The sequence below is a fragment of the Arachis ipaensis genome, chromosome B06, assembly GCF_000816755.2.
Source record: "Arachis ipaensis cultivar K30076 chromosome B06, Araip1.1, whole genome shotgun sequence".
NCBI classification, from domain to species: domain Eukaryota; kingdom Viridiplantae; phylum Streptophyta; class Magnoliopsida; order Fabales; family Fabaceae; genus Arachis; species Arachis ipaensis.
The window spans coordinates 96,788,603-96,802,396 of NC_029790.2; the positions used below are offsets into that span (position 1 = coordinate 96,788,603).

General features: G+C 38.0%; 1 protein-coding gene across 1 annotated transcript; it reads left to right on the forward strand.

The window, feature by feature from the left end:
- Nucleotides 1,959-2,904, forward strand: LOC110264066. Its single transcript, XM_021105812.1, has 2 exons — nucleotides 1,959-2,381; nucleotides 2,504-2,904. Exons 1-2 carry the CDS (start codon nucleotides 2,181-2,183, stop codon nucleotides 2,795-2,797), a joined length of 495 nt encoding a protein of 164 aa, XP_020961471.1. The 5' UTR covers nucleotides 1,959-2,180; the 3' UTR covers nucleotides 2,798-2,904.

Below are 13,794 nucleotides of genomic sequence, written 5' to 3' on the forward strand. Positions count from 1 at the left end.
AGAATGCATGAATATGTGGAAAACATGGTTAATGGATAGTTAGATGGTGTATTATGATTAAATGGATTGTCTAAATTAGGTGGAAATTTTAAGTTAATTAAGGATTCAGATTTTAGTCCACTTGGCCAAATACAATCCTACCTTGACCGTAACCCCATTACAACCCTTAAAAGACCTCTTGATATGTGTATCTGTGCATTAAATTTATGTTGATTGTTAGATGAAGAGCAAGCCTTAGAAAGCAAGGTTAGTAGAGAATTGAGAGAATCGAACATTAAACACTTGAGTGATTAGAGTGTATACACTACCAGTGAGGGTTCGATGCTCAGTCCCTTGTTCCCTGCTTTCATGAGCTATTTTCTTCTTGCAAGTCTATTTGTACTTCATTTTCATGATTTGAATTAGTGAAATCCAATTCATATTTTCTCTTGGAAGATTTATTTACTTTTAACCAAGTAGGTAGAAACGTTTTGCATGTAGTTGCATTCATATAAGAGGTTGCATTTCATACATTCTACCATTCCTCTTCACTTCTTTTATAGCTTCTCTTGAGCTTAGCATGAGGACATGCTAATGTTTAAGTGTGGGGAGATTGATAAACCACTATTTTATGGTTTATCTTATGCTTAATTGAGTGGTTTTTATCAACTCTTTATCCATTTATTCATACTAATCGCATGCTTTATGTTTTCCTTCCTGATTTTGTGCTATGATTGAAAACATGCTTCTTTGGCCTTTATATTGCTAATATTAATCCTCTCTTATCACCATTAGATGCCTTGATATGTGTGTTAAGTATTTTCAGAGATTACAGGGCAGGAATGGCTTAGAGGATGGAAAGGAAGGATGCAAAAGTAGAAGGAATACAAGAAACTGAAGGAACTGCTAAAGCTGTCCAACCTGACCTCTCTGCACTCAAACAGTCATAACTTGAGTTACAGAGGTCCAAATGATGCGGTTCTAGTTGCGTTGGAAAGCTAACGTCCGGGGCTTCGATTTGATATATAATTTGCTATAACTGCCTCGACGTTAGGCGATGCGAACGCGTGAATGACGCGCCCGCGTCGTATCTGCGAATTGCAATCCGCGCGAACGCGTGGACGATGCCTCCGCGTCACTTTTTTGCGACCTGAACGTAACAAAAACCGCTGGGAGTGATTTCTGGGCTGTTTTTGACCCATTTTTTAGCCTAGAACACACAGATTAGAGGCTATAAAGTGGGGGAATGCATCCATTCATAATCATGCTTTAATAATTCATAATTTTTAGTTTTAGATGTAGTTTTTAGAGAGAGAGGTTCTCTCCTCTCTCTTAGGATTTAGGATTTTAGTATTTCTATTAGTTTAGTTCAACTCATCTTCAGTCACAGGTTCAATATTCCTTTTGTTTTATATTTCTCTTTTACTTTCAGATGCTTTAATGCTTGTATTAGTTATGTTGCCTAATTGGCTTATGAACTCCATGTTAGAATTGATTTTTTTATTTAATATAATTTGAGGTATTTCAGAATTATGATTGCTTTCTTTTATTTATATAAATAATTTAGATTTTTCCCTTTTGGCTTTGGTTGAGTCATTGGAGACACTTGAGTTATCAAACTCATTGTTGATTGAAAATTGAAATTCTTCAAGAATTAATTCGGGTTCCAATAACTCTAACTTTTTCCAAGGAAAGACTAGGACTTGAGGAATCAGAATTAATTCATCCACTTAACTTACCTTCATAGTTAGAGGTTAACAAAGTGGGAGAAAAATCTAATTCTCATTACAATTGATAAGGATAGCCAGGATAGGACTTCCAGTTTTCATACCTTGCCAAGAGTCTATTTTATAGTTAGAGGAAATGACCAATTCGGTACCCGAAAGATTCAAACGCTGATATTTTGGTACCCAACTATTGATATTGACAAAAAGGTACCTGAATGATTTAAAATTTTTCCAAGCGTGTCTAAGAGCTTGCCGGAACATAGCTCCGGTGAGTACAATGCTTACGTGGTGGCCGGTTTTTGCTGACAAGGTTAGTGTTATATTAGATGGAATTTCTAATTTTAATTATGCTTATCCTACTTGGAAAATAAACTAAACCTAATTTGAACATTAGTTTTGCCCCAAATTAATTTTGTCCTAAAACCCAATTTTGCTCTCCTCGCTCTCTCGTAGAGCACGATCCCAATCTGGAAGATGCAAGCAGCTAGGGCTCGTGGAAAAGGTGGAACCGTGAGAAAGCACTCATCCATTCTAGCCTTCGACATTGATGGTGGTTCTGGAGTTGGTAGTAAAATCTACGATGGGTGTTGCTTTTGTCCCCTTCCGGTGGTTCCGTTGAAGTCGAAGACAAGTAGCAACCCTGATAGATGGTTTCTACGTTGCCCTCTGTGGAAGGTAAGGTTAAAATGTTGATGTTACGTGCGGAAATGATGCATTCTTCCTGGGTTTATTTTCTCCACTTTTTCAGATTTACTTTCCGATCTTCTTTAATTCATGAAATTTTTGTGCCATGCTAGAACACACAAAGACGTTGTGGGTATTTTCAATGGTTGGATGAAATTGAAGAGCAATGTGTGGAAGGAGAAGTTTCTTCGGAGAATAGCAACATGGTGAGCATAGCAGACCCAAAAAAGAAAAGCATAATCAACCAGGAGGGTAGTGATGGCCGGGAAAGGGATAGGATGATGATGGTGCTTCCTGTGGTTAATGACATGAAGGAGCAACTGAAGAGGGTTGAGTTGTTGTTAATTGTTATCTGTGTATTGCTTGGGTTAAATCTGGTTTTGAGTCTGCTGTGTATGGCTAAGTAGGAAGACAATGGTCAAATTTAAGATTTTAGGAATGAAATTTTGTTTATTTGTAATGTTCTCCTAATTGTAATTGAGATGAATTAATGGATGCACTCTTATTAGTCTTCTGTGACTGAGTTATTGCTTTTGAATTGTGAGCAAGCCATATATAAGATAGGTAAGCCATTGATGAAAAAATGGCATAAATAGAAGTTGTATAAAAACACCTGTCTCATAGCATGAAAACATAATCCATAAGTATCCAGAGTAACATACCTCAGACCCAAAATAACAAAAGTTTTGCCCCAAAAAACCTATCATGGCATAATGACAGTAATGTTGATAACAAGTAATACTAAATCAGGTCCAACATGGAACTAAAAACTAAACATGCCATAATGGCATTTAGTTGCATAGTATCTACATCAGGTCCAACATGGAACTAAAAACAAAATGAAAACCCAAGAAAGAAAGCTATCACTTCTTGATGCTTGCTGAAGGCTTTTTCTTCTTCAAGGATGGGGTGGGCATGAAGCCTGTGAATCTGCTCTGTGTGGCTGGGCTTGCTGCTGCCATGGTTTCCCTAGTCATAGTTGGTGGCCTAGAGGATGCTGAATTTTGGGCTTGCAGAGTGGGCCTACCCAAAGGACCTTGTGACATTGACCCAAGCCCAGTACTTGGTCTTGCAGCATTGGTTGGTATAGCTGGGATCTGACAATTAGACCCAGCAGCATGGCTGGCAACCCTAGTTTGAGGTGCTGTTGAGGTTGGGGTTCTTCCTCTTCGAATGGTCCTGCCCCTGCCTCTTGTTGGTGGTATTGGTGGTGTTGGCTCTACTGGCCTTGCTGCCACTGGAGGCGCTGGTCCTGAGCTGGTTGCTGGTGTAGTGGTTGCATTAGGGGGTGCAGCAGTTGTTGTAGTAGATAAATCAGCCTCAGTGTTCTGTATCAGTTGGGTGATTAGTTTAAAAAGGGGCTTTCTCAGTTCCAGGTGCAACATTTTGGAAAGAACAAGGTTTGAATTAAAATACAAAAGTTTACCTCATCAGGTTGACTTTGTGGGTGGTTTTGAGTGAGGTTTTCCTCATCTGCAACATGTGCAGCATGTGCAGCCTCCATGGTCTCCTCCCAGTTAGCTTCTTGCTCTCTAGCTTCATCCTCATCAATTGCTTCTTCTTGAGCTGCTGCTCCATCTGATCTCTCAGGGCAAGTCCTACTATTATGTCCAACCTTGCAGCCAGGCAATAAATAAATTAAATCAGTATTCAAACAGTTTATGTATGATTGAATGATATTATGTAAGTAGATAGTAGATAATAAACTTGTTTGACTTACTCTCTTGCAGGTTTGACATGTTATCTGGCCATATCTTCTCTTGGCATTGTATTGGCTCCCAGAGTCTTGCTCGCTGCTGTCCTTCTTCCTTTTCTTGGAAGGTCTGCCAATAGGCCTCTTGTATGGAGGAGACAGACAAGGCAACCCTTCATGGTGCTCCCAATACTCTTGGCTTGGTATGCTGTTAATGTGAAACTGGTAAGTCCTGTTGTATGCCTCGATGGTGAGCTTGTGATGGACATAGTCTTCAGGCTTCTCATTCTTCCTCTGGATTGCTGCAATACCATGATAGCATGGTAGTCCAGTCAGCTGCCATTTTTTGCAGGAACATGTCCTCTCTCTTGTGTTCACCCTGACTCTATGTTGCCACTTTCTGACTTCAAATTCGTTATGTTCATCATCACCACATCACTGTGCCTCCCAGTAGTTAGCTTGTTTTTTTTCCTTCTCTAATCTACTCACTTGTATAGGGGCTATAAGTCCAGTGTAAGCCATCAGTGCGTCCTTGTGAATTGCCATCGTCTTCGTGATATAGAATCTGAGCTCCTCAAGCATTGTCAGTATGCTTTTCCCCCGCAGACCCACAATGGTTGAATTAAATGATTCACAGTTGTTGCTAGTCAAGCTATCAACCTTTGGCCATTCAGAAAATTTGCTTCTTGACCATTGTTCTTGCTCAAATTTATCCAAATACTCCCATGCCTGTTTATTGATCCTTTTCACATTAGCCATTGCATCCTTGAATTCTTGATCAGTAGTTGCTTTTGCACATTGCCAGAATGCTCCCTTAAGCTCCTTATCCTTCCATCGTTTGTTCAGGTTTCTCCACATATGCATACAACAAAATTTGTGCTTCACACCTGGCATCACATCCTGTAATGCTGGTATCAATCCCTGCATTCATGGGTAAATTCAGCAGTTAACATTAATACACTTAAGTTACTCAAGTAGGAATATAAGAACAATAATGATTGGATACACTGCATATTACCTTTTGTTGGTCAGACATGAACACCCAGCCATTCTCATTATAGTCCCCTATGTCAGTATGTAACTCCTCGAGAAAGAATCTCCAATTTTCTCGAGTTTCTGCATCGACAACACCATATGCAATTGGAAAAAGCTGGTTATTCGCGTCCTGACCTACTGCTGTCAGTAACTGCCCTCCAAAGTAGCCTTTCAGAAACGTCCCATCTAACACTATGAAGGGTCTGCACCCTGCTTTAAATTCCTGCTTGCAAGCAGCCAAACATACATACAAGTTCCTAAACCTAGGCAACCCTTCCTGCTGTGGAGTTGTCCCCATGTTGGCTCTTGACCCAGGATTAGCCTTGATGATCTCATTCAGATAGTCTCTAAGTCTCAGGTATTGATCCTTTTCCGTTCCTTCAATAACATCTTTGGCCTTATCCATAGCCCTGTACATCATCCTCTCATTAACTGAGATGTCATACTCCACCTTAAACCACTCCTGTGCCTCCCTTTGTAACATGTTAGGATGGATTCTGAGTTTAGGCACAAGCTCTTCAGCAACCCAGGCACAACTCACTGACTTACTCTTGTTGCTTCTCGGACAAGTATGCTCATCCACAAATGTTTTAATCTGAAACGAGGCTGGATAGTTGGTCCTATAACAGTAACACAACCAAGGGCAGTTGGGGTCGTAGCAAATCACCCTGCACCTCTTCTTCTCATTCCTAAGATAGAAAACCTGTCTCCCAATCTGTATGTTGTACTTTTGAACTGCTGCTTTAAAGTGTTCCATGGTCTCAAACTCCATGTTCAACTCCAGAGTAATTTTCCCAAAGGGTGTGTTCGGGTTATGTTGAGGAAAAACAGGTTCATCTTCATCATCAGATCCAGGAGGGCTATACAGTTCATCAGATTCGTATTGGTACATCTCAGGTCCCATCTCTCTATCTGCTCTGTTTGGGTTAGGCACCTCTACCCTTGGTGCTTCATCATCCTTTCCAGGTACAATCCTCTGCCCAGATGGTTGAGGCCTAGGATGATTTCTCCTTGAATTTATCCTATCCTTTCTTTGTGTTTCTGTATCTGTTAATACATCAGGTGATATCTGTCAGCCATCATGCAATATTTATCAAAAAATGCTGTAACAAAACAGAAATCATATTTTTACCTGCTGCATTTTCTGTAGCTGTTTCCTCTGCCCTCAACTCATCCACCACTGGTTCTTCAAGGTTAACACCTTCATTGGCAACATGTGCATCATAATCATTGGATTCATAAAACCAATACTTATCAAAAAATGCTATAACAAAAAAGAAATAATATTTTTACCTCCTGCATTCTGAGTAGATGCTTCCTCTGCCCTCATCTCATCCACCAATGGTTCTTCATTGTTAGCACCTTCATTGGAAACATGTGCATCATCATCATTCCTCTCATGTGTTTGTTCATTTACTATTTCAGCTTCTAGAGGATCACCCTCAGGCTGTTCAGATTCAGCAGCTCTCCTTTCTTGTGATAAACTACTGGGTGGTGGTCTTGGATGCCTCTTTCTCACCCTCTTAACAACTTTTTCTGGAGCTGCAGGTTATTCAGTCTCTTTATCCCCATTCTCGTGATTCACATCTTCATTCATAACACCACCCTCTCTGGCCTCCGACTCGTTAACATCAACACCCTTCTCAATCACAACTTCATTCAAAGTCTCCTTCACAACAACTGTTAAAGCCTTATTCATCTGATTAACCTCGCCAGTTTCCTCACTCACAACTTCAGTTTCCCTCTCATCACCGGGTGGATTGACCTCAACCATACTCTCACTGCTACCAGAAGACACCACATCGTCATCAATGATTTCAGGGTTGGCATCAATAGGGTGATCAAAATAGAGATGGACATTGTTGTCGTTTTTAATTGCACTCTCACACATCCTCATCACTTCAGCATCTGTCCTCAGTACTCTAAGACCCTGACCTAATTCGAAACTAGGTTCTAGCCAATACGCCTCATTATATCCAGGGTAACCCAGGTCTAAAAACAACCCCTCAACAAAAAATAAATTACATGTCTCCACATTCACCCTGTGTATCTCAGTGACTAAACCCCCTTCGTATATCACATTCCCATCTCTAACCTTTTTCAAGCAACCCATGTGATGATACACAAATGTAACTAAACGATCCATCTAAGAAATAGTAGAGAGAAGATACAATGAATAAACAGGATGTCACCAGCAAACGCAAAAAACCAGAACTTAAACCAAGAACATGAAGCAGAACGTACCTCTTCGTAGGGTTGCTCCTTGCGAACAATGGTGATCCCACGATGCCACTTGAGAACCGTTACCCTTGATTCGACAATGCCTCTCGCCTTGTATCCTTCTTCTTCGCGCCAAGCTTCCAGAGCAATGTCTCTCCCTCTCTACGTGACCTTTGATTTTTGCTAGTGACACACTAACCACAGTAACTCAGTAACTAGTAACTTCGTATATGCTAATTGGGTTTTAGGGCAAAATTAATTTGGGGCAAAACTAATGTTCAAATTAGGTTTAGTTTATTTTCCAAGTAGGATAAGCATAATTAAAATTAGAAATTCCATCTAATATAACACTAACCTTGTCAGCAAAAACCGGCCACCACGTAAGCATCGTACTCACCGGAGCTATGTTCCGACAAGCTCTTGGACACGCTTGGCAAAATTTTAAATCATTCAGGTACCTTTTTGTCAATATCAATAGTTGGGTACCAAAATGTCAGCGTTTGAATCTTTCGGGTATCGAATTGGTCATTACCTCTTATAGTTATTTATTTTATTCTTATTATCATTCAACATGCTACTTCCTTACTTTCAAAACCCCCAATTTACAAGGCTCATAACCAATAATAAGAACATACCTCCCTGCAATTCCTTGAGAAGACGACCCGAGGTTTAAATACTCGGTTATCAATTTTAAAGGGGTTTGTTACTTGTGACAACCAAAACGTTTGTAAAAAAGGTTGATTGCTTGGTTTAGTAACTATACTTGCAACGAGAGTTTACTATAACTTCTAAACCATCGATCTTCCAGCTCTTTCAAGCCATCGACTATTTCTCTAAATGGATTGAGGCAAAATCATTGGCCAAAATCACATCTCAACAAATGATTTCTTTTGTTTGAAAACATATTATATGCAGATTTTGTATCCCATAACATGCTATCACTGACAATGGTTGCCAGTTTGTCGATCATAACTTTACATATTTTTTACAGAATTTACACATCCACCAACATTTCTCTTCAGTTGAACATCCACAGACTAATGAGTTAGCTGAAGCAGCAAATAAAGTCATTCTACATGCCATAAGAAAGAAACTGGATATTGCAAAGTGTCTTTGGGCCGAGGTTATCCCAAAAATTCTTTGGAAAGACAACACCACTACACATTTTACAACTAAAGAAACACCATTCCGCTTAGTCTATGGTTTGGATGCTATGATTCATTTGGAGATTTCTTAGTCCTTGTTGAGAACACAAGCAACCAACCAAAATGAAGCTCGGCGACTAGGCCTCGGTTCCATATAAGAGATCCGAGATATAGTAACTCTTTGTCACCGAGCAATGCAACATAACATAGCTCAGTGATACAATCAGAATGTCCGTCCTCGCTCATTTCAAGTCGGTGACCTCGTACTCAGAAAAACCGAACAAGCTAGACGACCTCAATCTAATGGAAAACTTGCAACAAAATGGGAAGGTCCACTCCGAATTATTGAAGTCTTAGGAAATGGAATATATAAAATCAAATCTTTAGATGGTATAAATTTGCCTAACACTTGAAATATTTTCTCTTTAAAGCAATATTACAATTAAAGACAGGGACAGGCCTGTACTCTTTTTTCTACTCACAAGATTTTTTTCAAAACACAGGTTTTGCTTGGAGAGGTTTTAACGAGGCAAGCCTACCTGCACCTTTGTCAATAAAGGTCAAATGACAATCTATTGTGGCTTAAGAAAGACCAATTTATATATCAATGATCTTATTTCATCTGATCTCTGTCAAAACAGCCTATGACTATCATACAAAATTATGACTAATATGTCATCTACAATCAACTATTCCTTTATTCACATACTGCAAAAATTTCAAAAATTTATCCACTAGTGATAATTCTTTCATTCAAAACAAAAAGCATCGCAATGTCTCAACATGTGCAATATATCAATCAAACAGATAACAATCAAATAAAATTCGATGCACGAGATATCCTTGTCAAAAAAGAAAGTGCACTTCTATCAGAAAACATACGAAAAATAGGAACCAAACGGAATCCCAACACCTATACACAATGAGAAAGTTATATAACATATAACTTATACACTATCAAATATCTACAACTAAGCTCAGTCTAAATACCTACAGATACTGGTAAACCATGATATCCCCGACCTCATCAATTAGGGACACGTCAGAAGAGGCCTGGAACACCTAATCAGCAACAACATTAAAGGAAAATTTCTTATCCCACACCGAGGACCCGTCACCATTCTTGGAAAAACCATGTAGCTTCTCTCCTGCTTGCTCACAAATGTGGTTATTTCTTCCAAAGAATCTCCCTCTCCTTCTCAGCAAAATCGTCACCCAAGTTTATAACATCGACTTTCCTTTTTTTTGAAAATAATACTCTTCTTCTTGGGGCCTGGTTGATTTACCTCTCCCCCACTGTTAATTTTTTAGGATTCGAAGACGAACCCTCCTTCTCAAAATTCTTCGTCTTCAGACGAGCTCTCAAACTCACCTCTGATACACCTGGATATTTTCCACTTACAATACAATTAAACAGTATCAACATCTAGCCAATTATCAAATCCTAAAAAAAAAACAGGTTATAATTTCTCACCAAGATAGTCCACCACCAATGTTCTATCTTCCTCCCACGGAAGTAAATCAAACACAGATATTAAGTTTTCTCTATCCACAACCTTAACCAGATACTCTATTATACACTCATTTCTCAGACCTATCTCCTCTGAAACCAAAATATATTGTGGTTGTGAGCACCAAAACCAAGGGAACCTCTCTCTAAGGTGCTCGTCCAAATAGAATGGAAAATCCTCGTCCACTGACTTTACTTTCAAAAACATTTCTTTGAAATCTTTAAAGGATGACTTATAAAGTTTGAAAATAGCAAATCCTGGAGTACTTTTCAGATTCACCCAAACCCCCTTTTCAAACCCCTTTAGTTTGAAATAATGAGAAAAATATTTCAACAGAGAATTTTATTTCCAAAAACTTCATCAAAATTTCAAAATATCTCAAAAAAAGTCCAACCATTTGGGTGGAGTTGAGAGGGAGCATAGTTTAGTTGTTTCAAAACATCACACTCAGAAATAGTAAATGAAATCTCAATACAAAGTTCTCAAGAACACAGCTATGCCTGTAAAAATATTCAAAATCATTTTTCTATGAAAAACATGATCAACCCTAATGTATGGCAGCAACTCAACCCTCACTCCAGAACCTTTCCTAACTATCTTTGAAACATCAATCTCCCCAATACTATCCTTATCCACAAAAAGCGAACCTCGAATTTTAACATCTTCATTAACCCACTTGCAAGAACCATCATAATCACCTTTTAGTTTTTCCTGTCCCTTTTTATCAACCATGGTTTTTCAGAGAAGAAGAAGAAGAAGAACAAGAAATGGTAGAATAATAAAGCAAACAAAAACTAACATCTTTTACTCATGCTTTTATCAATTCCTAACACGTTTCAAAGAAAGCAAAGTTGCTTTTATGAATCCTTTCAAGATTCCAAAAACAACTCAAATACCATACTTAATGAAATCATTCAGTTCCATAAAAATCCCTAATCGTTACTTCTACTCACATCAACAGTCAGATTGCATTAGAAAATGCAAATGGTACAATCAATGAAAGGACTACTACACTTCCCTATGCAAGTTCACTTCAATCATTTCGCATTTTCAATTTATTTTATTTTAATAAAGAAAGTTGATATGGGTGCTCCAAACCTATAACTCATATCGCCGAGTTATAACCCAAAAAGCTCAACTTGCTTTATCAAAATATCATCAGGCCAAACTTGGGTGCTATGATATGACCGTTATAACTCGGTTAAAATGTTATAACTCGGCTATAAACACTATAGTTCGGTTACAAAAATACCAAAATGTATAATAACATTCTAAAAAGTTATCATTCCTCATTTAAACAAGATTCTCAAAATTATAATCGAATACATCTCACCCCAAATATAAGAAAGGGTAAGAAAATTGTTTAGAGACATTGCAATTTGCATATTATTCACTTACTAACTTGAGCGTCGGAGTGCCTTTTTCAGGTGCCCATCCCTTGTTCTCTCTTTGTCAAAGTATATCTTATCCCGTCGGAAAAGCTTGCAGTTACTCATCGGTGGATGAGCTATACAACAGCCAACCTCCACAAGAACAAATAGAATTCTATTTAGAGTGCAATTATGCAGAGGGTGATTTAACTAACAGTGTAGGGCATTATTATCTTTGAATTATACGACAGAAAAATACAACGATAATATAAAATCATTAATTGAAACGCAACATTCTAATTACTGTTTGATCAAATCTGATGTTAATGATATTATCGAAAAATTTGTGCTTAGATTTTTGTCAGATTATCCAACGATATATAAACCCGTTAAAAAGACTCGCGCTATTTTCAATAGTTTTTTGGCATGAAAGTTAGCGTCGGATTTCGCGACAAAATTTTTTGTCCAATGGTAAAATCCATAAGTTTTCAATTAATTTTTTACTATTGAGAAATCTGATAGAAACTTTGATGATATTATAGACGGATAAAATTTTGTGATAAATCCCACGGTCTCAAGCTGTTTTCTTGTAGTGATGCTATATGACGTATATGCCTGATAAAATTAAATTTGGTACTTGAATAAGTTCGTTTCCTACAAGGGTTAACAAGTATATGCCATATTGTTTTACTTAGATGGAAACTTTTTTTCTTAACTGTATTTATTGTAGCAGTTCTTTTGATCTGGTAAATAAGAGTACGAAAAAATCTGGGGAACCAACTAGAGTACCAACCAACTCTGCCAAGCACAATGTAGGACACAACAAAAAGGCCTAATAATATAACTACACTCCCCAAACCTAACCCTAACGCTAATTTGATTTCTCCCTATTAATCACTTTGAAAATTAAAAAAACACAATTGCATTCCCCCCCTTCCCGTTCCACTCTCACTCACGTCGTTCACACTGCCGTCTTCCTCTCCCGCTCCACTCACGCCGTAGTGCCGCCCCCGCAAACAGTGTCGCCCCCACCGTGTCCTCCACCGCAGTTGTTATTTGTGCAACACTAGTAATCCTCTTCGCCGCGACGCACGATCTGCATGAAACGTCTTCTACAGTACAGTTGGTTCCTCTATGTCGAGCTTCGTCCACGAGTCTCATCCACCCTAAGTCGCCGTCGTAGGTTCTTCTTTGCACCGCCATTCTCCCGGGAGACGAACATCATCACCGCGACGCACAGCGCTGGGTGGGGCATTTTTGTGGTGGGATCGGACCCTCAAACGAACCCCTTGCCGCCGATTGCAAAAGAATACACTGAGAAGGTAAATGTGGGATATTTCTTTGTTAAAATTTAGATGTTTCTTTTATTAAACTAACTGTGGGATGTTTCTTTTATTTAACTTAGGTTTCTTTTATTAAATTTGGGATTTTTTTGTTACACTTGCAATGTTTCTTTTGTAAAACTTGAATTTTTCTATTATTAAAATTGGGATATTTATTTTGTTAAACTTTGAATGTTTATTTTTCTTAAACTTGGAATGTTTCTTTTCTTTCTTGTAGGTCACCCCACATGGTGCACAGAGAAGTCACGGCGGAGGGTATATCGACAACGCGACGGACAGTTGAAGACAAGGAAGGTACCAGTGGCGAGTTGAGAGGGAATGAAATAGGGCTTCACGTTGACAATGCAGTTATGTTCTGTTAATTTTAATTTGGTGGCACTAATCCTATTTATTTAAAATCTTATTTTTTAAAACTTTAAAATTTTATTTTTCAATAATTTTAAAAAATTGTTTAAGTTGATTAGTACTCTAGTTAATTACCTAGCATGGTTGGAACAATACTGATGAACTGCTTATTAATAAATATTATATATCGTGTTATAGTGGACTTGCTACTATTGAAGAATTAAAACTTGGAATTTTTATGATTCGAGAACAAAGTAATATCAGTTTATCATCACTTTAATAATTGATGACTATATTTATTATCATTCTATATATGGATATGTACATCGGCGTGTTTATGACTTCAAAGATACATATTTTAAACATAAATAAAAATCCTAGCTAATTAAAAAAAAATATTTAAACTAAGAGAAATGCCATGGCCAACCAGCATCAGACACCTTATGCAACGCCTACGTCCTATTGCAACATGATTGTGTATCCACTTTAATTTAGTTCTAATTACATATAAACTACTTTTTTTTCCTTTTGAATAATGGCGAATCATATCTTAGTTTTTAAATATTATACTAATAAAACAATACAAGTGTTTCGCCTATCAACACTTATATTCAAGTTAATCATTATATTAGAGAAGCTAGATATTCGTATGGTCAACAACAACAACAACAATAATCCATTTATCCCTTAAACGATTAGTAGCCCATGGCCGGATAATTTGGGGGACACATATGTTGAAAAC

Excerpts from the sequence above, each read along its gene's own strand:
- LOC110264066 (XM_021105812.1), top strand. The coding sequence starts at position 2,181 with ATGCAAGCAGCTAGGGCTCGTGGAAAAGGTGGAACCGTGAGAAAGCAC. Across the intron at positions 2,382-2,503 it reads TACGTTGCCCTCTGTGGAAG|AACACACAAAGACGTTGTGG; the intron begins GTAAGGTTAAAA and ends GTGCCATGCTAG.